Source organism: Salarias fasciatus, chromosome 19 (genome assembly GCF_902148845.1).
Source record: "Salarias fasciatus chromosome 19, fSalaFa1.1, whole genome shotgun sequence".
NCBI classification, from domain to species: Eukaryota; Metazoa; Chordata; class Actinopteri; order Blenniiformes; family Blenniidae; genus Salarias; species Salarias fasciatus.
Window position 1 is genome coordinate 9,289,271 of NC_043763.1, and position 25,197 is coordinate 9,314,467.

General features: G+C 41.6%; 1 protein-coding gene across 1 annotated transcript in view; it reads left to right on the forward strand.

Annotated features, from left to right (window-relative positions):
- The window catches only part of stxbp6 (syntaxin binding protein 6 (amisyn)), a 64,122-nt gene that overhangs the window by 9,074 nt on the left and 29,851 nt on the right, over positions 1 to 25,197 (forward strand). Inside the window, exon 2 of the mRNA XM_030117048.1 lies at positions 940 to 1,154. Coding sequence (XP_029972908.1) covers positions 1,001 to 1,154 — 154 coding nt within the window. The 5' untranslated portion in view covers positions 940 to 1,000. The remainder of the gene's footprint in view (positions 1 to 939; positions 1,155 to 25,197) is intronic.

Consider the following 25,197-nt stretch of genomic DNA (forward strand, 5'->3'; position numbering starts at 1 on the left):
TGTTTCTCTACTGGAGACCCTGGGCAGCCATTAGCCCCAGGCTGAGGTTGTGATCGAGCAACTGTTACAGTTTTAACTCCTCCATGAAAGACTGATGAACTCATGTAGTGACACAGCTAGCAATGAACAACTTCATTCATTCTCAGGCCTCCTTCAGCTTTTATTTCAGAGATTACCTGAGAATTTCTTCCTTTAAATCTTTTGTTAACACTAAATTTTATTACCTTTCTTTTAGTGATGAATGATTTTAATGTTTCTGATATTTACTACAGCCATGGCGCGGATGTTCAGTAGCAGCGTTTCAGAAAAGTTGCGACTTGTCCTGTTTCCACAGAGGCAGAGTTACGATTTCATTGGCTTCAAGGACAGATACCATATCAGCAGACAGCCAAAATGCAATGAAAGTTTTCTGTTTTTTACAAGCAGTTTCAGTTCTGTATTTCATTTAATTTTGGTTTTCTTGTTTTAAACATTTTGTTTTGCTGCAGTGCTGCATAAGAAAGTTCACACTTTTTTACCATCAGGCTGAAATGTGGTGCTGTTCTGCAACATAACTTCCACAACAGTGTTTCAGTACTTTACGCTTATGATTATTGTGTTGTTTTTGTAAGTTTAGATCTACATTTAAATGCATGAAGGTGCCGAAACAGTGACAGGAATTCCTTCATTGTGCAGATGGAGAACAATCTATTGCAGGGATACCGCCCCTCTGAAGCCAGCCACATCCTGTGTTTGGTCTGTGCAGCCTGCAGGTTTCAGCCTTGAATTTCTCATAACAGACTTTAGTTGGAGGCAGAATGAAACAAATCTGTTTGCTTTAGATGAACCACTGCACCAAAAACTTTATTTCTGCCAATTTAAAACCCTGTCATGAAGATTAGTTGGATATAAGATGTGGAATAAATCTGACTTGGTTGGCTGTGTTTTTTTTCTCTCCAGCGAAGGTTGGATCTCTTCACTTTAACTCCTCGCTGCCCTTTACCTCCCGCCCGATTCCAAGATGAGTGCCAAGTCCGCCATCAACAAGGAGGTCTTCATCCCCCACGACGAGAAGATGCTCGCCGCCGTGCAGGTGAAGCGGAGGACGAAGAAGAAGATCCCGTTCCTGGCCACGGGCGGCCAGGGAGACTACATGACCTTCATCTGCCTTTCAGGTCAGAGCTCATTAAAAACTTTCTCCTCTTTGGTGTGTGTGTGTGTGTGTGTGTGTAGCGGCTCCTTCTGCTCGTGTTTCCCCGCGGGGTGGTGTCACTCGTGCTCTTTCAGCCTAAAGTCACATTTCGACATGTCTCCTTTAATTCTTTCAATAACGTTCACGCTGACGAGCGTGTTTACGTTCCCCCTGCCCAACAGAGGGCCACGCTAAATCAATTTCCTTCTGGGCTTTGGGTTAATCCTTTTTTAAACAGATTAGATTTAGGCTGAAATCTAATAAATGTTTCAGTAGAAACTGATTGTATTTCAGTGTATTTTTTTACTGTTGAAACACCATTTAATATATTTCCTTTTAATTAAATTAGTTTTGCATATTTTCTTGTAGTCAATAAAGCCTGTTCCTGATCCAGGATATAAAGAAGATACATTACATTTCCTTTAATTCTTCAGTTTTAAGTCCTATTAATCTCTTTTTTGCAGCATGACGAAGGGTTCAGGGATTCGTAACAGTGATTTGGAGTAATTTATAGACTATCCGTACAGATCGCAGGCACACACACGTTTTATTAACTTCATGTTTTCTCTAAAGAATTTAGTTGAAGAAACAAAGTTACTGCTTTCTTTGGGAATGTTTAGCATTTGCTTGGTGGTTTGGTGGATCGGATGGGAGCCTCTTGCGTGCTGGTTGTGATCCACGGCCCTTATGTTTGACACCCCTGTTGTAGACACCCCGAAGGGTTTATGAAGGGATGAATAATGTTCTTTTCATGTCTCTGTGTAATGCTGGACTGGTCACATCCCCAGCAGCAGCCCTCAGTCTGGACACTCCCAAAGTCACCGAATGCAACTGCTTCGCCAGCGTGCCATATTTTAAATGCATTAGTTTTAAAATCCATCTTTATCCTGTTGAACATCATCTTGAATGTAGCAGTAGTTTAGTGGAAAGTTCTTAGTTTAAATTCAGCTGGTTTGCTTCAGAATTCCAAGCTTTTTTTTCTTGTTTGACCTGTTTGGCAAACAGAAGGCAGCTGATCATAACTCATTTACTCTCGCTATCTTCGCCGCTCCTGTTTCGACATTGGCCGAGGTCATCCTGAAGCCTGCAGAGGCCCGGTGATTCAGGTAGCGGTCATCCATGTGTGAGCTGCAGACCTTACTCATGTGGCTTTCCCCCATTCTCCAACATGACTTTTCTCTGGGTCATAATAGCAAAAGACGTCCAGCAACTTTAATTTCACATTTGATCTCAAGCCATTAATTGTTCAGTAAATTTATTTCGGACCCTTTGAAATGGCCTAAATGAAGAAAACGTTCTACAGTTCGGTCTTTATGGACAGTTTCCCATTATGTACTCGGCACTAAAACATTTATCCTCATATTGTTTGGGTGGCTGCTCATCCTCACTGAAAGGTCGCGTGTGTGTCGGTGTGTGTGTGTGTGTTACAAAGACTGATGGAGGCAGAGTTAGTGTTAAATCCTCAGTGATTCTTCAGAGAGAAGCCAGTTTAAACTGCCTAGAGTTGCTATCATGGGAGGATTTATCGAGATTTTGCTGTTATGGAGATTTGCTATTGTCAAAAGCCCCAAACCTCTCAGTAAGGACCAGAGCTCAAAGGCTCAGTGCGACTGTGGATAGACTGTGTACTCTTTCTTTTGCAGTGAATTTACTCCATATCTTGCTGCGTTAAGTCAGTTTGGCGGTTTGCAGATGACGCATGTGGGTGTCGAGACTTTCGAGACAAAAAGTGTATTTTAAAACCGTCTTTGCTTGAATATGAGCAGAAACATTCAAGGCTCCTTCACATTCACACTGAAAAGCCGTCTTGATCCTGACGAAGCATAAGTGGCCAGAAGCAATTAATTTCACATGCCTTTGTGTCTGTACATTCTCAAAATTGATGTGAAGCCCTGAGATGTGAATATTTGTGGTTTATTAATCAGAATAAACTGATTATATATGACAACTTTGACTTTTTCGAAATGATTTTTCTTCTGTGTTTCAGAGATACCCTCAGAGGGCTGACACAGCATCAGATATGGTATACATTAACAAAATATATAATACAGATTCGATTTACAGCATAAAGAAACAATTCAGTCCACAGCTGCATTGATCAATAACTAATTCATGCCTCTTACCGATATTCATACCTACTTTTTGTTACGTCTCTCTTCTGATGATGCTTGGAGTGCCACGAAAGCTGTAAATAAAATATCACTTTAACAAATTGAATCTCAAAACAAATATGCTGAGACTCCGTTCACAGTAGCTGCAGTTATCTTTAACAAACCCGATTAAAATCATGTTCAATCTGATTTAGATTGGTCCGTTCCAATTAAAATCACATTTGCATTGGAGGAAATGGTCTAACCTCGTTCATAATCCAGTAATCCCATCGGAGTCCAGGTAAATGGCCCATTGGATCGTTTCTCACTGTCTTATTTTTGTGTGCATGTCTTCGCCACATGATGTGGTTAAGAAGGGATTGATTGATACAGGAGAAAGCACTGCTTTTAAACAAATTAAAAGATTAGAGGCTTGAAAGACATAAAGTTGATTTGTTTAAGTCAGGTCCATGAGAACAAAGTCTGGAAACAAACACACACTCATGCTGCTGTCTTATAACTTAACAATATGAGGACAGATTTCACAGGTAAATGACAATAATAACACAAACCTTCTTAAATGTCTTTGCAGTCACATGGTGATCCTAGATCACAAAAGTTAGATCGTTTTCTCTTGGAGCAAACCTTGCTCTGTATTTAGTTCAAAAAAAAAAAAAAAAGAAGCTGACATAAACTGTATCACTTCCCTGTAACACAGAAGACAGACCGCATGTTTGCCTTTTACCACAAAGTCCTCCTGTATTTTCATTGGATGCAGTTTATTATCACTTTCCACAGTGCAGCAGTGCTGACTTTGCTTTTACAACAGTTACGGGCGTTTCAGGTAACTGTGGGTCACATAAAATCACATGGAGGGCCATTTGTGGTCCACGGGCCTTGAGTTTGATACAGTTCAGATTAACCTTGTACTTCAGTTTCTGGATTGTTGGACACTGCTTAAGTATCTGTGTTCATGAGTTGACAATAGATCTAGTTGAGAAGTCCTGTGCATTCCCATTTTTATGCATAAATTAACTTCGAAACAGGACTAGATGTTTCATACTATTGCAAAAAAAAAAAAACACTCAGCAAGTTGGAGTCTGTGTGTCCTCGTCTCCCAGCACCACTGACCGGGTTTATCTCCTGCTGATTCAGTTTTCTTTGCTGTCTGTTTTATATCAGCAGTCTCCTGACCGAGCCGATGCTCCGTGTCACGTGAGGCAGCGCGGCGATGAAGGCCAGCATTGTAAAGCAGGCAGTTCACTGAGTCATGTGGCATTTCATTAGGCCGGCGAAGCGTCGTCCGGAGTCGTCTGTGTGCAGTCCTGTGTTGTCCATTTTATAGTCCTGTAATGAGCATGAAGCCAGCCAACGCACGCCTCCCGGAACATTTAAGATACAAGGCGAGCAGTGTGACTTTGAGCCGTGCAGCATGTATGTGTGTGTGAGTGTGTGTGGGTGGGTGTGTATATATGAGCGTGGGGGATGGAGGGCAACTGACATTCCCATAGCTCCAGCAGCAGATAGCGAAGGCCCAAGGCCATACAGTGGCAATGTTATGTAATCTGTGGCACGTCAAGGCTTCTCTCTACAGTAGCTGTGCTGCGGAGACGACCGCGGGGTTCTGCCGTCAAACACCGGGCCGTCACTGCTGCTCCAGTTCCTGGATCACATGCTGTCGTCACATTAAAATACAGTTAATGTGTAACACACACACATCCAGCAGTGGAAGGATTGACTTGCAAGTCCTTTGTTTTGAATGAATCACTGCTTTTCCAGGCCTGCTGCAGCCGACCTTGTAACCACAGCTTTCAGTGGGATCGAGTCTGGCTCTTCAAATTGCCTCTTTGTTGAACCAGCGGTTGTTTGTTTTAGGTAGAGAACGGCACTTATCGGAGAATAAAGAAACGTGGACAGCTGCCACTTGGAGAGCAGCGCTTCCTGCTCCACAATTACAGACAACTCCACCAGAACGAGACCAGCTCCGCTCACTCTGCTCACGATTGTTTGGCTTCAGGGTGGAAGCTTGGATATCAGGCTCCTTTGAGCAGAGCAGACCAGCAAAATTGCCAAAACCCTTGGAGGAATACAGTGATTTACATCATGCTCAATTCAATCATGCTTTTTTTCCCCCCAGTAGGTCCAAATGTGAACTTTGAAAAGGCTACTGGGTGAGGTTCATGTGGAAGTCCTGAGCGGTTTGCTCGGGTTCATTTCGTCCACTTTGCTTTTGCTGACACAATAATCCGGATAGTTTCTGGGAGGATCTGGAGTTTGGCCTGCATCCAGGTGTCTTATGGCGTGATTGTGTTAAGAACAAAACAGAAACCGGATTATAAAACAATGCAAAGCTCAACTAAACTGATTATTCCCGTTCATGTTCTGAGAATTGTCATCATTTATTCGTCATTCGGATCACACAGCTTGACTTTATTCTTGTGTTATAATTCATTACTAACTCTTCATTCAAACACATTTACTGGAAATGAGTCTGAAAACAGCAGACTTGAAGTGGAAATGTAACATCAATTTCTATTTTGTGAGCGAACAAAATTCAAAGGATCAAAATGAATTGTGTATAACAGAAATGACATTTTCAGTGTTGTGGTTTTTCTTCTTTCCTTTGCCTTCAAACTTATCTCAAGAAATAAATACCTGTTAGTGGTTGTTTCACTGTAGCTCATGTGTCCACTTTGGGATGAGACGGATGCATCTGAAGTTGTTTATATTTTGGACTCTGATTACTGAAAAACATGGCTCATGGTGGTTCTAATTAAGCGTTTTGATTGATGTAGTCCAGGAACTGATGTGTAAGAAGGTTATGCTACTTTCAATAAGGAAAACTAGGATGGAAAAGCAAAGACTTTTGTTTTGATTATTAAAAAGTCAGTTTTTATCCAGCTTGGTGTGTATTTATAGATCTTAGATGTGTATTAGTTTTGATAGATGTGTATTAATTGTGAATATTACAACCACATATTGTTTATTTCAGTCAGTTTTTTGATTTCGGGATTATGACAGTGACCATCTTTGAACTTTGAACCCACGGCTTCAGTTCATTCTTGTTGGGTCGTGAAACGTTCATGCTCTCTAGATTTCTATCTGTGTTTGAACCACCGGTGGAAGCACATGTACGGTGCTGAGTTCAGTCCAGTGTTGATATTATCATATTTGTCTTACTAAACCAAAATCTAGTCCAGAAACCAAACCCTCCTCCTTTCATGTTGTGTGAGGATACTTCCCGAGCAGACTTTGATCCTGTCCACGTACACATCCCTGCGCTCAGAAGCATATGTTAACGCTTTCACAACGGCGTCGGGGGCCTCGGTGACGTAGGAGTGCACTGGAGCGCTGCCAGGAGCTCAACATGACCAAGTTGGTTAGTGGGATTTCTCTTTGATCACTGGGCTTCACGCGGAGCCTTTATGGCTGGACCTCGGGGCAGAAACGCTGGACCGCCCACAGAATGTTTGGCAGGAGAGCTGCGAGGCCAGTTCAGCGAGATAAGGCGCTGTGAAAGTTCACTGGAGGTAGCCCATTAGTCTGCATGGTTGTCATTTTTGTCTTTCCAGAAGAAAATACTGTCTCTTGTGTTTTTTTTTCCATCCCATCTTATCATTTCTTTGGTTTACTGTTACAGGATTAATCTATGGTTGGGGGAATGAGAATACTTTTCTTTTTTTTATTTCATCCATTATTTTATCTTTACTCTGTCGATGAAAGCAGTCATCCCACAAACTCTTATCTGTCTTCCACACGTGCTTTGTGAATTCCCCGCATTTATAGTGTGTGTTGTGTGAATTTACATGTGCAGAACATGTGGGCATCATGTGGTACGTATGGGTGTATTCATGCATTGTGTGTTTATGCAGGCACGGCATTTGGTGGGTGGGGATTAGATGCCTAATTTTTTTTTGTGTAGGCTGTGTTTGATTCATGTAATGGGTTAAGAAGAAATGCTATGTTTTTTTGTGATGTGTAAGCTGATTTTTTTTTTTTAAATTGCAATTTGAGGCCGTCTCTAATGTTAACCAGACAAAATTCTTCATCACATATTGCATCAGTTTCAGAGCCGTTAAATTCAACACATCCTTTATTTTATGTACAAAGATCCTTTTCTTTGACATTTAATCAGAGAGCCCAGTAAATCTGTGGTTTGCTTCCAGCTTTTCTGTTTGTATTTTTGTACTCTCATCTCCACTCCATTTATCACCAGTCTCCTCCTGACTATTGATTAGCTCCTGAGATGGATGGGCCGGCCGGGTGTGTTGCTCCCTGGTATATAGACGGATCTGCTTATGCCCATCAGAAAGTCAGATCAGCTTTGACCTTGGCTTCTCTGCCTCCGCCCCGATACAAAGCAACGCTTTAACCCAGAGTTCAAGTTGGTGTAGGTGTACTGAGGAGCGTGCTACATTTTTCTGCAGGATCACAAGTCCACATTTAAGATAAATGAGATGCTGTGGGTACATATTTATGAGGATGTTCGAGCTGTTTAAAAGACTATTTCACTGAGAAAATTCAGTTGAAGGTGCAAAAAGAAGATGAAACGAGAAAGTTCTCTTTAAAAAAAAAACTCATGGATCCAGTCGTTTTCATTTAAAACCTCTTGTAGTGAGAACAGCTGTTACTTCTTTTTTTGCAGAACTGAAGAGGACTGTGGTGCCACAATGCAGCGCCTGCTTTAAATGAGCCCTAATTCTCCTCTAATTATTTCCCACTTGATGTCCTTGTGTGTAGGCGGTCCCACTGGGTGGCGATCAAATGATCTAATTAAGGCCAAGATTGGTTTATAAGGCAAAAGCGCCATATATTTTCCCCCTTTATATCAAATCGTAATTGGAGTCTTAAACATAAAGTCTGACAGTGATGCAGTGTCATAAATCATCCTGAAATAAGTTTGATTTAGATGAACTTGAGATAAGATTGGGTTAATCTTTAACAGAGCCACAGTGTGCTCTCCCAGTTTCCCCGATTAAACGACTTTAGAGATCCATATAGTGCAGGGGTGTCAAACATAAGGCCCGTGGGGTCAGAAAAGGTTTGTTTACACAGTAACAGATTGAATAATGTTGCAAATGCAAAAAGTTGCATTTCAGTGGCATCTGAGTACGTTTAACACAAAGAGGAAGCAAATTTCCACAAACACTCCTGATAGATGGATTTGACTAAAAGAAGAAGCTACTTTAAAAATTGGCTTTATTTTGAGTTTGTTGTCATTTTTGAACCAGTAATTGTTTGGTTTTGTGAAAATGTTGACATTTTCTTCACGTATCCTCTGCATCACAGCAGAAAGCAAGTTTAAATTTAAAGGTTTTTGCAGCACTATTTTACTGGTCCACGGTGGATGAAGCCCGGCTGTTTATGGCCCCCGGTGTGTTTGGCGCCATAAAGGCCGGTGGTCTTCGAGTCGCTGGCGCCACTGAAGCTGATAATTAGTGAGGCTCCTTTGCGCTCCACTCAACAGTTTTCCTTGTTTGCTTTCACACTGCGTCTAACGGAGAAAAACTTTTTTTAAACTTCTCGCACAGTCTGGACCGATGTCTGCTAACGAGCTTGAGCCAGGCGTGGGCGTCTGGGTGGTCCGGGCCGCTGTGAGGACTCCTTCCCTTCTGTGCATCGCCAGTTGTTGCAGCAGCAGCGACTGATGCTCGGCTCTCAGTGTTTACCGAGATGCACGCAGCCCGCTGAGCAAGACACTGACATGATATTCCCAGAAAGGTTTCTGTGTTTTCACGTGCATGCCGCATATACCGCGGCCTCCGTCGTGTCTGAACTAATTAGGTGCTTATACTGCTCGGACCGCTTTCACACTTCGCTCCTGACTTGGTAACGTTTACCTCTCCTCCATCTGTCAAATCTTTTGGCCAAAATGAAAGTGTCAGCTTTTTAAGTGGGATTTCACAATCTGACCGACCCGAGATGTTTTCGCTGTGTGTGGGGAAAGAGAAAAACCTCTGTTTACTCTGCGTGGTATCGCTGGCTGACTAAACACGGTACAGAAATTGCGGGATTGGTACAACACACCTGACCTTGACGCCTGAATGCCAGCAGATGCTTGGTTGTTTTTCTGTTTTGTCAGTCTCCAATAACACTTCTTCCTCTAGTTACGAATCCAGTCTGCTCACGTATTTTACCTCCGAGTTCTCTTCTTAGTTCTCAACACAAAGCTTTATATCGCATTGAATTGTTTTTTTTATTTCCAAGCCAATTCAGCTTGATTGTCTCATTTTGGGGACTTTTCTTTTTCTTAAGTCATCAAAATGTTTTTTTTTCTGAATTTATCTGGTTAAAGAGACAAAAGAAAATGTTTTCAATAAACTCAAAGACATGCAGACATGCAAAATGCATAATCCAATATGCTTGACATCTGCTGTCTCTTAGACATGCACGTGCACGTGCACGCACACACGGAACAGGTGGAGCTGGTAGATGAAAGGTCTGCAGGTAGATGTGTGTGTGTGCGTGTGTGTGTGTGTTTCTGTGTGTGATGTTGCGCATACAAAGCTTCCCTCTGTAGAGACGGCCAGCTCGTTTCATCCAGTCGCCAAAGAATAAGCGTGTGTGTGTGTGTGAGTGTGTGTGTTGTTTCTGACGGCTCTCTTCTCACTACTTTCCAGTGCCAAAGCCAAGCCGTCCATCATCGTCTCCCATCAGCCCCTCCGCCTGTTCATTAATGTCCACCTCATTCTGTTTGCCTCCGAACCAAACACTTTAGTTCCCATAGCAGCCTCGCATTTTTACACCATGATCTCCTCACAGTTCAACCCTTCTCCTCTGCTTTTATCTTTTCTACTGATGTGTGTGCATCTTTACTTCTCTGGAGAAGAAAAAAAAAAAAAAAAGAGAAAACTGCAAGGTCTTCTTCTTTTCACAGGAATGTGACGATCGCTGTGGGGAAGGCTGCGCTGCGTTGCCGGTTGAAAGACTTTCTTTAGCTCCCTCTAAATCTCCTCTGTGTGGCTGCTGTCAGTGTCGCTCCTCTTTCTTCAGGGCTCTTTGTGCAGCAAAGTGATGTTCCTGCTTCCCCTGGAAGCAGAAAGAGGGAACGTTGATGGAGGAGTCAAGAGTGTCTTATTCTTTCACAAAAAACAGGTTTGAGTGCAGGAAGTTGTTTGAAACTTGTTATCGAGAAACATTATTTTGTGCAGTTTTTATGCTCTGATTACGGTGTATTGATATGGAAAGCTGTGGTTCAGTCGATGGAGCGGGTTGTCTTCCAATAGCGAGGTTTCGGGTTTGATTTCTCAATGAGGTGCAACTGAAAATATAAACCATGTCTGGACTGCTGCAGCAGTAAAAACCTGCAGTATGAAACCATTTACTGTATTATGACAGTTATGTTGTGTAGACTTTGTTAAAACATGGCAATAGATTCCCAATCGTTACATTCCCAAAGTTATCAAACCCCGCAGTAAAACATTCGTGATGTTAATAAATGAAAATAACAATGATAAAAAAATTGTAAATGGATTTATATCGCAATAAAAATGTGCATAAACAACAATCTGAACAAAATAAAACATAATATGCTAATAAACACGATATAAAAGCAATAAAAGGATTTTAAAAAAAAAAGAAATAATAAAAACAGAACAAATAAGTTAAGGTAGCATTAAAGAATATAAAGTGAAAAGTAGTGCTGAAAATACCAGCCATAAAAACATGAAATAAGACGCAACAACAATGTCAATCATATGAATGCAACAATAACAATCAATGTAGAGTAACAAACGGCAACAAGGTTAAAACAGAAAATAAAAAGTGAGTAAAGTTTTGATCAATCTGTAATGTTAAATAGTGTGGTTTGGACTTCCCTTGGTGTCTGGCGGTAAGGCTAATCCTTTTTTCCACTGGGATATATTCTGAAATATCAGGTTTCCTTCCTGAATTTGTTGGACCATATATCCCCCGTGATAAGGAAACCTATAAGTCATATTTGTCAAAAAGTGAGTGAAGTATGAATAACATGGATAAGAAGCATTTATTTTAAAACTGTACAGTTAATGAGCCTCGGCCAGCTGCTGCTGTTTGACACCTTTTGGGGACGAACACTTTATATTGTCTGACTGTAGCTCTCACAGTTTATCAAACGGAGGAAAAAAGTACGCCATACAGCCTTCAACACAGCTTGGAGGAGAACTTTCTTTTTCCATTTAGAAGATGCTTGGCTGACCGAGCGACTCGTCCCTCAGAGCGTTTGAAGGTTCAATTCCTCATCCTATCCCCCAGTTGATGGACTGAGTGCTTTGCGGCAGCCTCCTGCATCGGTGTGCCATCACTTTTATTTATCAGACACAATTACCAAATTACTCTATTAATATTCTTTCTTAACTAAAGTTGGTGCACCAGCAGCCTGCGGGCTGCTTGTGGCTGTTTGGCTGTTCCTGACAGGAGGTTAATGAGAAATTAGAAATTATCCATGAAAAAATGCAAATGAATGCAAAAAGTTTGCCAGGGCAGAGCGAAAACAGTATTAAAATCATTGTCTCGTGCTAGTTTTTGATAGGAATTGAGTAGATCTTTAGACTCCTGTAGAAAACATTACACCTGCTTCATGGGGTTAACAGAGGGCACTTATTCTACAAGCCTCATCTACTCAGAAAATGCATATAAACCTCGTAATCTGTGACAGTTTTTTTCCTTGTTGTTTGTGAAAACAAATCGTCAAACTTGGGATGAACCCAACTGATCATGACAGAGCGGTACAGCGCGGTTCTCTCTCACCAGATGACTTCATGACTCGGCCGTCTCATTTCTGGCTCCCTGGCTGTTTTTCCTGAATGTTTTCAAAGCGTCGATGGCGCGGAGACAGCGGGGAACGGCCCCGGGAGATGGACTGATGCGGCCATCGAGGAGGTAATTATTGGGGAAGAGGGACCACGCCACGCATTCTTGTTCCCGTGCACCGTGACCTTATGCGTTGGCTCGCCAACAAAGCGGAGGACTGTGTGTGTAAATAAAAAAAAAAAATCTTCGTTTTCTCTCGCACTCTACATCCTTCCTTTCTTCTGACTGATGTGAAATCAGGGGAAAAACAGGGGGAAGAGAAAAGGAAAGAAAAGAGCTGTAATACACGAGTGAAAAGCTGGCCTCATGAAAGTCAGCCATCCATATAATTAGCTGATGTGCTGTTCTTGTCAAACTGGGAACCTTCGTGACTAAATATTTAATAACTAACTTTGGTTACTCAATCAATTGACTTCCCAACAAATTTATTTGACCATATTAAAAAAAAACAAAACAACAACAACCTCCTGAAGGTATTGAAAGTAGAACTGTGCTCACATGAAGCTAAATATTTTCACAGCCAGCGTTTAGGAAGAATTTATTGTTTGTTACAGAGTATTGATATTCTTTGATTACAGGAAGGTCTGCCAGTGCGTTTACGACTCCACACATTTCATGAAGCTATGTTTCTCAATCTGTCACAGCGATTCAGAGGTAATCACAGTCCTCCTGCAGGGCAGTGAGTTGCCGGATCAAATTAAAAAAAGAAAAGAAAAGAAAACCAAGCCGTCAGTAGGAGGAGTCGCTCCCGTGGAAATGCATTCGTTTTGTATCCCGATCATGAGCGTGACCACATATGATCAGATTCATTTCACTGGCACTGTGTAGCGTTCTACATTATGGTTCTGTGCATGTGATCAGTCTTCCAGTCAGGACGGAGAGAACCCTGGAAGTAATGTGCTCCTTCCTTGTTTTCAGGGAAGTCTGAGCCATAAATCAGACCTTCTGCAGACCTATTGGTAACATCGCTTCTTTCAGCCAGTTAATTATAAGATATTAGTAACAAGACAGGTTATTAAAGATGATTCCATGTCGTTTGTCAAGTTTTTGACTAACTCAGGAATGACCTACCTCATTATACGAAACACTTAACTTAATGATCATCATGGAATATTTGCTGACCCTGGTGGGGATGGGCAGAAGCGGCGCTGCAGAAAAGTTGTGCTTTCCTCTGTTTCCATGGAGACGGAGTTGGAGTGTTTCCAAAAAAAGTTTGCAAACAAAGTTACTTTTTTGTTGCCGGACCCTCACAATGCCACACAGGTCTTCCATTTAGATCAGATCTTAGTCCTTTCATGAATTGAGCGCTAACAACTTTCTGTAAGAAAAAAATGACACATCATAAAATCTGCGCTCTTTTCAGGGAAAGCGTAACCTTGCAGTAACATTTCCAGCTGGTTTGCAGCTGCCAGGAGTCATCAATATGCAGACAAAGATGTTTGCGAGAGGCAAAACCTGATTGATAAGGCTGCGATGACTGACCGCAGAGCCGTGGTCGTCGATCGACTTCAAATCAAATATCATCCATTCAGCTTTCTTCGGCGTAACTTTGCTGTGGTGGAGCGGAGGGCTGACGAGTGTGACCGTCCAGAATAGCTGCGTCATTAGATAACGCTGTTGTGTAGCTGTGGGAGTTCTCGCTCACACGCCGATCTGTATGTCATGCGAGGAGGGGAGCTTGAGGTCCTTCGGAGGCGTGCCTTTCGTTAATTTTAGGGTCGACGTTTTCTCTTTGCGCCGCAGTTTGACCTGGTCCTGATTTATTGACGGTTTTTTCCAGTGTCAGTTGGCCGGAGTTGTGTGCGATGTGTCTTTGGTTTGGCTGAAAACTGAGAAACGTATCTACCTGACACGCGACTGAAACGCTGCCAGATGGCGTATTTTAGAACCGAGCGTATACGGTAGGTTGGTTTTTACAAGACTGCAAATGGACTAAAAGTATTGCTTTTAGTCGTGTTTTATACCTGAATAATAAACAAAGCAAACGATGACATGACGTCGAGCAGATCGCTCTAATATGTCCTTGTATTTTTGAAGTTTTAATGGGGATGGCTGTATCAACCCCCCACAATATCTGTGATTTATCTGCGAGCCGCCAGCCAACTTTCCATGAATTACCCTGATTTTATGGATGCAAATGACGGATCGTAGTTTAGCTGGATCTTCCCCGTGTTTATCTACAGGTGCAGCCTGTAAATCTCCTCTGCTATAAGTTCCTGCGCGACTCAGCGTGTCATGGAATCCTGATCTGATTAGGCACTGCGGTACGCGACGGCGTTAATCAGACGGGAAGGAGGACTGTATATCGCAGGATATATACCAGAGAGGAGGAGACGGGGAGGGATGGTTAGACAGACGGGAGATGTGGGGGGGAGAAAGGGAGGGAAGCATCTCAAGAGTCCTAACCTCTGATAGTCTTTACTGGAAAGGAGGAGGGGATGAAATGGAAAAGGAAATAGCTGCAGAGCTATTACTGTTTTCAATCTATGGCGCTTGAGTTTTTCAGCTGTAATGTAGCAGAAATAGTTCTTTCTTGTGATGTGGGGTGGAAAGACATTCGGAGGGCTTCGTTATTTTACGCGGTAAACAGCCTTTGTCCTCATGTGAACTGTGAAACTTACAGAGTTCAGCGGGTTATTTGAGTCACACAGTGTCATTTTGAAAGTGTAAATAATGAAACCAAATCACATGAAGGGCAAAGTACCAGCTGCAGTGTGTTATATGAATCAGATTATACTTTAATAGGTTCTGCTGAGGTTACTGGACACTGTTTATTCCTCACCCTCCCACTGCTGACATGTGTCTTATCGTGATTTATGATTCATTTGATGGCCTGAAAGGTGTCTAATACCTCAAGTGCTGCATAAATAAAATATCTGCCGGTGCCAGAGGAGCAGGCCAATTTATGCATGTCCTTTAGAGACTGTCAGCTTCTCCTCTGACCATGTCTGGTCGCTGGAATAAAAATGCATCCATGTCCCCCCTCCTCAGTTAACTTAAGCCTCCGGGAGAGATTAAGAAGGAGAATCATGAAGACGTATCAGTTGTAGTCTGCTCTCTTTTCTTACAGCTCCTCTTTTTTGTCTTTATATAGTCTACAAACTCTTTGTACTCATCTATTGCTGAGATCTTTAGTATGTTATCCATGTTAAAACATCCAGAGAAGTGGGGTTAATAAAGCTGAAAGCTCGCTGTATTCAAGCCAGGGCCGCAAAATAACGCTCCTACAAAGAGCTTAAAGACTGAAATTTCCATCTAATAACCTTGAGGGTTCATCCGCCTGCCTCAAAAACCTCCAGAAGAAGTTTTTTTTTTTCCTTTTCTGCTTCAGCGGTCTCCTTTCTCGTGAGCTGTCCAATTATCTCCTGTTTAAATATCTTCACTGTTTTGCAGTGGACGTAACACAGTGTGTTGGTGCTTTATAATGTGTTTAGCTGTGACTCTTGGAGACAGTTTTGCCCAAGTTCAGAGTTTTAAAAGAGTAAATGAAAATAGATAAGCCACCCCAATTTTTGAAGTATTGCCAGGACGTGATTAAAGTCTTAATTCAACATTCCTGTGTTCGTATGTAGGATGAAATTTAGTGCAAGACTGCAAATATTGAGGACATTTTTATGGAACCTTGTATTTTATAGGGGGAAGACACAGCAAAAGCAAGCCATAGTGATTTGGTCACGTAAAATAAAATGTGGCAGCATTTGGCTGGCTTTACTTTTCAGCTGAACCGCTTCCAGCAGGAAAATCCAGTGAGTGCATTATATTATTGCTTGCCAAACATATTTATTTATATTTCTCCATAAGAGGAGTGCCAGACAGGCGTCTGCAGGATGAACTCGCATCATGTAAGCATAAAATGATAGCTGTAATTTGTTGAAATGGATGAAACTGCTGTTTCTAATTTATTCTCTGACTCATCATAACAAGGACTGCATGGTGTTCGGAGATCTTACGATATCCAATAATGTTGATTATTGCAATGGCAATAACACTTTCACAGATGATCTCCTTATCTTTGCGCCTTGAGATTAGTTCTCCCAAATAACGGAGCTCGGTTCACCATTTAATCTTTGTGAAATAATTGTGATTAATCGTCACTTCATTTCAAGCTAACAGTTCTGTCAATTTGAATTTGCAAAGCAGGAATTCTCAGTGCATGGAACTCTGCATGGAATTCTCCCATAATTTAAACACATGAATGCAAGGCTCTTTGGTGCCTCTTAAATTGCATGTAGATGCATAATGTCAGCGTCTGTTTCACAGTGTTTGTCTTGTTTGTATCATTATATTGTCATTCTAGCAGTCTGGCTCACGAGATTGAACCATTTTGTTGCAATCACAATCAACAAAAAGTTGATATTCACCTCTATTTTCTGCTTTTTGTGCTGCAGAAATCTGCAAAATACAGAAATGAAATGGCACTGCGTGTTTTAAAACTCAGATTGCTGCAGAGAAGTGCTTTTCCCTCGCCTGTGAAGAAGAGGTGGCTTGTTAACTGTGTGTAACTGATTGAGCCGGGGGCTGAAAATTATCGATTAAGCTTTCCCCCCCTCTCGAAAAGCCCTTTCAGCTTTCTCAGTAAATATTTACCCGCCTCTCTCCCTCGCCAGCCCCGAGGATGGAGAACAATGCAGGCGGCATATGCTGAGTTATACCTTTGCAAGGTAAATATTTAACATCAAGTCTCTCCTCCCGACTCGGTTCATAAATAAAGAGACGGAGTGAAAATGCTGATCCGTCCACTTCATCTGTGTGAATAATGATCGTTTTCCATCTGGTCCAAGGTTTACCTATGAATTTATGTTTCCTTAATTCACAGGCGAGGTCAAAAAGTAACACCGAGCGTGCTGTTCAGGAGTCATCCATATCTCACTTTCTGTACAGTTTGAGCTTCCTTTATGCAGCTCATCATCTTCCACTATATCATCTTACAGACATAGTTCCTCAAGGAGCTTCTAACTGTATAGACGTAATGCCACGGTTTCCTCTGAGTGTTTCTTCTCATTGCACCATGAGCTGAAGGAGCTTTAAGAGCTCAGGTCTCTTCAGTTTACCAGTTTTTGTACCTGTGTTTAAACGTGATGCTTTCCAGACGTTGTCAAACGGGATCTTACTGAGTTATTCTCTCATGAAACAGTCCTACAATATAAAGCTGATAGTGAACATTTTCTGACATTTTAATCCTGTGATATATCCTGATATTCACATTTTTTTTGTTCCCTCCTGCTCTGTTCTCTACAAAAGAAAAAAAAAGAAGATTTAAAGTAGGAAAAGCTCCTGTCTGGGGCTCGAATGAAGCGCAGCAGGATTGATACCATCAGGTGTAATGAATTCAGAGGCGTAGCAGATTCCACGGTCATATTCCTGCTCAGCGTGATGATTCTTATATCATTTTAAGGCTCCTACTATTGATTTTCGACTGAAGCGCATGGATTTGCTGAGCCAGTGCATCTGTAGTTAACTCTATCAGTCTCTTTAAGAGGAGTCGGGATTTATCTGTGTTCCCCAACATGGAGTTCTGCTTTCCAGGCAGATCTGAATCCGGCTGCAGCTCCACAGCGCAGGTGTTTCATCAATTTTAGGGGCAAGATTCAGTTGCACCGTTGGTTATGAAGGATAAGGGACAGCTGTTCCAGAAGGACTGACGTATCACAGCGTTATTTTTAACCTGCACCAGCACCGCAAATGATTTGTGTTCCCCGATCTTTAATGCAGGCGAAGCTGAATCTGCATGAACCAACTTTTGTGCTCAACGCTGCACCGTGCTTTTTCCAGTGAATGAACGTGTACGAGACTGCTGCAGATCTGAGTTCGTAGTTTTTTTTAATCATTTTGCCTTCTAAAGGCCGCAAGAATGCAGCGGATTGAGGGAGGAAGCTAAAAGTTGATCCAGTGCAGGATGACGAGATGTGTGTGATTTTGTTAATTTTTTTTTTTTTTTTTTTAATCTTGAAGTGTTTTAAATTCTAGATTTTACAGATAAACTATCAGGAGAAATTAATCTCCTGCATTCATACGTAAAATCTCTGTTTATGTTTTGTTTGAGTGATGGGTCTTTGATTGTTTGCTTGAGTGTGTGCGTGTGTGTGTGCGTGTGCGTGTGCGTGTGCGTGTGCGATGACATGATACCATTAAATGTTGATGTTGCTTTGATTCAAACAGACAGCACTGTATCTACAGGGCTTGAGTAATTGGACCTTGTGGGGAATATCAGACCCACTTCTGGAAAGTAGAGACGCTCATGACAGCAAATACACACACACACGCACACACATACACACACGTGCATGCACTGGCACAAACATTCAGCTTCCCATAACATCACTCTTTGTTCCAGTTATCAGATAAAAGCTCGTCTATTGTGAGATTAGAATAAATGGGGGTTTTTCTTGGACAATGATTTTCCTCTTTGGAGTAACAAGTCTCTCTCAGGGTCAGAACATCTCAACAAAAGTTGCTGAGATAACAGTCTGGAGACGGAGCGCTTAATGTCATGGCACACAGGGAGAAGGAAACGATTCAGCTCAAAGGTTTCATTGGTTTCTTTCACCAAAGTAACATAGGCTTACTTTATTCCAACTTTATACAATACAATTTAAGATGAAGCCCCTGAAAAGGTGCCAATTTACTGATTTTTGTTCATATGAGTGGCTCATGTTTATTTCGCAGCGTTAGTAATTGCCATATGATTTAAACTCATGAAAACAACTTTCTTGTTCTTCTACTTTATTAATCCCTGGGGGGGATTCTTGAATTCTCTGGATTTGACTCATCCTGGAGACTGAGCGGTGAGCTGCTCTTACTGAGCCGAGGGGCGGTGCTCAGGGGCCCACAGTGGAAACCTGTCCACCACGAGAATTGAACCAGCGACACTCTGGACCACCTCTGCTCTGAAGGCTGACTGACAGCCTTGAAAACTGGTTTTCGTCTGTTTTTCTTCATACCTTCTTCAGGCATTACACAGCCATGGAAGCCGTTTTTGAACAGGTTGTTCTTTTATCGAGGCGTTTCATGATCTTGAAATGAACCACGAAGCTTTGAGCTCAGCCAAAACAAAAGCCCAGGACTGAATCTGGCCGCGATCTGGAAAAACTTATCTGAAATTTGTCATCCTGTGAAAGTAATACCGAATCAAAACAAACCTGGTAATTACTCCTCTGATAAAAAGCCTGTTCTTTATCAAATACAGCCACACAAATTCCTCTGAATGAACTAATCTGTGACACAGCTTCATGATTTCATGCATTTTTTTTATCTTTTATTTTTATATGCACTCATTTACAGTTGCTGTAAAATTTCGAGGAAATTGCGAAAAAATTTTTACAGATGGGATTTAGAGATGGGGCTTTCTGAAGCCTCACCCTAAACCCAGCTGTTGTACTCTAAATATTTTTTCCTGCTCTGAGTTTACTTTGCATTGTTCTTGCCTCCCAAACCATGCTGCTAATTACCTTAAACAACTAAGCATGATTATCCTTTTACATTCGATCTTATCTTCATCGATATCCTTGTTCTTTGAATTAATTCTTCACTCTTTGTGCTTTTTCGTCCTGGTTTCTGATCTTGTTATATTGAAAATCATCTTTTTCTCTCCTTGATTCTTATTTATTGTAACTACAGGCTGTAGGTTTGGGATGTGAAGCGATGACAAACCAACGCAAACATCAAATAGAGGTTTTAAAATGTACTTGTAAATGCATGTTTGACATAAATGTAGTTTGTGAAACGTGTCAAAGATGAGAATCATGATCCGAATCCTCTTGCTGCTGCAGGATGGATAAAAAAAAAAAAAAAAGATGTATTTGCAAACTGCAAATTGTAAACTGTCATCCGGCCGCCCCTCTCCCTGCCGTGTAACACCTTGTCAACAGAAAATGTGATACATTAATGTGTTAGTGGAGGAGTAGCAGGCGCAGCGCCAGCAGTAGATCCTGTCAGGAAGCCTTCAGGCTCAGTATTGAGGCGAGAATTGCTTTTGAATACTTTTAGAGACTACAACTAAATTACAGTATTTCCGAATGGATGTTACAGAGGAAAGGAACTGCTTCAATTTGCATATTCAACTGCATGCAAAGCATAATCCTTCGTGTAGGAAATAGTGAGAAATTTGAACGTGGATGTTTTTCTGTTTTTGTTTCTTTGAGGAGGAACACGTTGTGAATCTTTGATCATTACATAAATGAGTGGTTTATTTCTGGTCATAGTTTAGTATTGAAAATATAAATACCAGCAAATGCTGTTCACTTTAAATAATCAAGAAACGGAGTATGCTGAAGCCATTGAGAAATGTTCATATTCAGCTGAGAAAAACGAAATGTGACTCAGACAGCTCTCTGTATTATGACTTAAATCTTTTCTGCCAACACGGTGTTGCTAAAATGACATTTTTTTTTTTTAAACTGTGTCAGTTTGGAGTGATTGGCACAGCGGGATGAAGCTATGAGGATTGTTTTGAGTTGTTTTCAGGTAGATATCTGAAGCTCGCTGTAATCTTCAGCTAACAGCTGCTTCGGTTGAGCAGACTGGGAGCCGAGTGCCAGCCGTGGTTTTTTTTGTTGTTGTTGTTGTTGTTTTTTTTGTTCTTAGCTGTTGCTGCAAACCACGCTAATGTTCAGGACCAGCAGGACTCTAATTACACATGCTTTCACTAAAACAAAAACAAAAAACCGATGAGCGGCATCAGCAACTCCCCCCGCTTTGAGCGTTAAATACATTTCAGCTGAATGTTGTTGGGAGACAAACAAAAAAAAAAATATCCACAGCATGTTTGCTCTTCACTGTTTGATGATTGCACTAAAATACTGATTTATAAGGCTGATTGCCGCTTAACAACACTGGTTATCTGCCTCTCTGAGGAGCGCCGCATTCAGGATATTTCATAATGTAGTTTTGAGCACTCTGTTGTGATGATTGTTGAAACGCGAGCCAGCAGGCTTCATGCGTGGCGCTGTGGCGGCGGTTTGGCCCGAGGTGCACGTCTCTCTCGCTTACAGCTCAGTGATGAAACCTCTTAAGATTTTTAAGTGGCCTTGTTGAGAGGAAGCCAGCGGTAACGTCAGCGACACCACAGCGCTTTCGGCTGCCAGTTGTGTGTCAATAAAGATCGGTGGGTTTTCGCGCCGTGGACGGTGTGTGATCCAAGCTTGACTCTGTGCAGTGTGTGTGACGTGTTCAGTCAATCCCAAGGCAACATCTCAATGAGTAATTTATTGGAAAAGTTTTTAATAAATTACAATGCGAATTGAGGAGAATTCCACTATATTAGTAATCAGAAAAGCTGTTTACATGCCTAGTAAAAATCTGATTGGGTACATCTGATTTGGAATTCTGGAGATTATTAAAATGATCATACTTGATGTGATGTGCTAACTATTGGAAATCTGATCAGTGCACCCAGATGTCTTTCCAATTCTCCAATCTATTTCTGCTTGTGTGATGAGAGGAATTTTTAAAGGAAACCCTCAAAACAGTTAATACTAAGACCGTCGGCATTGCCATGTTCAACCATGCAAAACCAGATCCGGGTCATTTGGATCTCAAGTCAATCCAATAATTGTGTGATATTCACATTTCTGAAGTGCCAGTGCTTCTGTCAGGTCCAATCAATGCAATTATTTGATTACTTTGATTTGACATAAATGCTAACAGAGCAACATCTGTATTTGTATTTTCTTTTCATCTCAAGGACAAATACAGACTTCACTTCCATTCCTGAGTCTTATTCCTGAGAAATGGATCCAAATGGCTTCTGTATGCTCACAGTTCCTTCATCCTTCAGCGGTGTTGATCTCAGTTCTCGGTCTGCATTTACGACCCGTACATCCTGCATCTGGCGACCAGATTTCCCAGCTAAATTTACTCTTCATCACTTTCCTTTGTAATGTCGAGCAATACGGCTTATTGCCGAGCAAAGTGGGAAGTCCTTTGTCTAAAAGCAAAGTGGTGCAGCGCTGTGTTTCTCTTTTCTTCCGTCATTACAAAGTCGAGGCTTCGCTGACCAATTAAGCACTGTTTTTGTTTGTCTGGCCTCGGCACCGAGGGACCTGACGGGCCATGTAAATGAATGAGTCAGTGCTGAGAAAGAAGTGGAAAGCAGGAGGTAATGGTCTCTCTGCTCACCTTGTGTGACCTCTGCGTTTGATCGATTTGCCTTGGAATAACAAACAAAAGTTCCCAAATAAAGAGCCCATTAGTTTCTTGTGCAATAAGCTGATACATGGTAGGTGTTTTTTTTTTTTCTTCTTCTTCTTTTGACAGAAAGCAGAAGGTCTGTATAATTTCAGCCTCTTCAGATGATCTAACCCGGCTTTTGTCATTTAAATCTGGGCTTCAGCAGACTGTGGAACAGTGATGGCAGATTTGTGAGGAGTCAGTCAAGCCTAATGACAATGAAATCAGTCCGTACGTGTAATAGCTGAGCAGCTCATCTTCTGACAGTTTTTTTTTTTTTTTTAAATTCATTTATCACAATTTGCAAGGGGCTCTGAAACGTGCCAACTTGCATTATGAAGCTACACTTAAGTATTTTTTTTATAAACCATTTTGAAGAAACCATTAATTCTGTTTTATCCTTGACAACTTGCGAAACCAACTGAGAAATATTAGATTGCTATTTATTTGAACCAACATTTGGTTTAATTAAATGATTTTCTTGATATTTCTGACCGAACACAGAATATGTTGTATATACTGACGGGTGTACTTTTGCAGTCCGATGACAGAAGTTGCTGAAAATCTATTTAAAAACAACGAAGACTCACATTTTTTTTGAAGATTTGAGTCACACTCTGTCCTTATTACTGTCGTTGTTTATACAAGCGTGAGACTTGGAGCTTAAAAAGGCATTGTAGGGTACGGCTAAGCCAAGCGCGAGTGAAGTGTGAAATGAGGACAAGTTGAAAGACACAGCTGAAATGTGCCCCGCAATATTCAGCCAGTGTATCATTCCAGACAAATGAAGAGTTTAGTGTCTGTGACTCGTCTCAGGGAGGGAAATTAAAGTTGGAGGTGCCGTGGCTTCAAATATAAGCCGTACCTCTGTGAGTCATGTCTTTCCTTTTCTGATATAACAAAGACATTTCCTGTTTGTCTACGTTATTACATCTTCCAACATTTTTTTTGTGTGTGTTTAAATTTGGGGCTCGGTGCTGGACTTTATTGTAGCTCAGATACCAGGGATTGGGAACAGAAAGCGGCAGCTTTATGAATCTGTACATTTACCTGTCTGTTGTGAGAACTGGGCACTGAAAGGATATCATACTTCTGTAAGTATAGGATGTCATGGGTTTTGTCCAACATTGCAGAGGTCGTCCACTCAAAACCCAATAACTCAAGAGCTTGTGAGACTGAACCAACTGTGATGGATGTTACTGTGTGATTTCTTAAATCTGCCTTTCAGCCTAAAAAAAAAAAAAAAAGACAATGAAAATGTTGGTTTTGCCAAATCAAATTTTGGGTGATTCGCGATGCACTTTTCTGAGCATTTTGCCGCTCAGTGGCCAGCTGTGTCGCGCCCTCTGCCCAGTCGCTCTCCGGTCATGCTTACAGTGCAGCGTCCACCGCGGCCCGCCGTGCCTGTGAGTGGCGTCCATGTTAATTGCGATAATGAAGGTCACCCAGAGCAGCAGCTGGAGTCCCTCTCTGTATCTACAACACTGCCTGTAGGGGAAGCCGCTGCCCGGCGCGAACCTCACCGGGACGTCGGGAGCGCCATATGCTCCCCTCCCACCACCTCGCACCTTTTCCAGGCCTGCCGCTGAGAAATTCAATCACATCGCCCAAAGCCGTGTAAAGAAGCGAGATACTATGAGGTCTACTGTCCTCGCTGCGATCGAATCAGACGCTATCTGAACCGGAATGAACTCAAGAGGCCAGAAGTTAGACAGTTTAATCAGACTTTCTGCCAAGATTGGGCACAAAAACAAAATCCTGTAGCTATTAGGCGCCGTTCGCCAAACAATAAGCAACCAAGGCAGTCATTTAGAAATGAGTGTCTGACCAACAGATGAAGGTTGGCGTTAAAGCACAGAGTCTGCAATGTCTTAGAGGGCAAAAACCAAATGTGCTTGTTATATTCAGCCTGTCTGTGTTAAGCTTTTTATTCTGTCACAGCCAGAACAGCTCATTAAAGAAATTCAGACGGGGTACCTTCAAGTAAAAAAAAAAAAAAAAAGAAAAGAAGAAGAAGTCGATACTGCTGTTGGTGGAGATCAGCATGGGTGCTGCTGTTTGCTCATTCTGGCTGCAATCACACCAAACAAGTTGCTCAGACATTGTCTTTTTGCCAGTAATTTATGCACCATTTGATTGCACATTTCATTTGCAGCTGCTGTGAGGATCGTCCCCTCTGCAAGTGCTCAGATGTCTTGTGGCGAGTTTGAACCAAAAGGACATAAAAAAAACCCCATGGTTTTTATCAGAAATTCTACCTTTTGTCTGGTTTTTCTGTATTTCAGCGTGACCCCTGTCTCACAACTTTCGTTCCTTCGACCAGAAAACTTGTTGCACATCCATTATCGGCCACTCAATTGCCTTTTGGATTTTTCTGGGAGAAAACAATTTCTTTTTAACATGCCAGCCTTCTGCTGAAAGGACAAGAAAAGAAAAAAAAAATCCTTATTTTGACACGTCCGTCATTTTATAATTCAAAGAAATTTATTTCACGACACATGAGCAATTTCAAACCTCTTGAAGTCTGAAGATTTGACTTTACACTTATTGGAAAATGTTGCAATCCCAAAACTCCACTCTGCAACACCGGCTTAGTTTAATTGGACTCTGTTATCTTTCTCCCATTATACGAGCACAGGAGTGTGATGGATTTATTGTCGAAATGATGTTGCGTCCTTGATGATAGGTTGCAATATGCGGTCTGTCATTATCAGTATTCCTGTTTGGCAGCAAGCTGACACAGTGTTAAATGGTGGAGTTTTTTTTTTCTTCTTCTTCTTCTGTTTGAATCTCTGTTTACTGTTTTAAGTGCTGCTAAACCTTCAGTTCAGGAAGTGTCACATTGTGTGTTCAGAAAACCTGGTCCCATTTCAGTCGGACTGGTCTGTATACATGCAGTGGATTGACTTTCAGTCACATCATCTGAGTGGATAATGGCCGGACAGAGCTGAGCTGAAGAGTGTTCACCAATAAACAGTC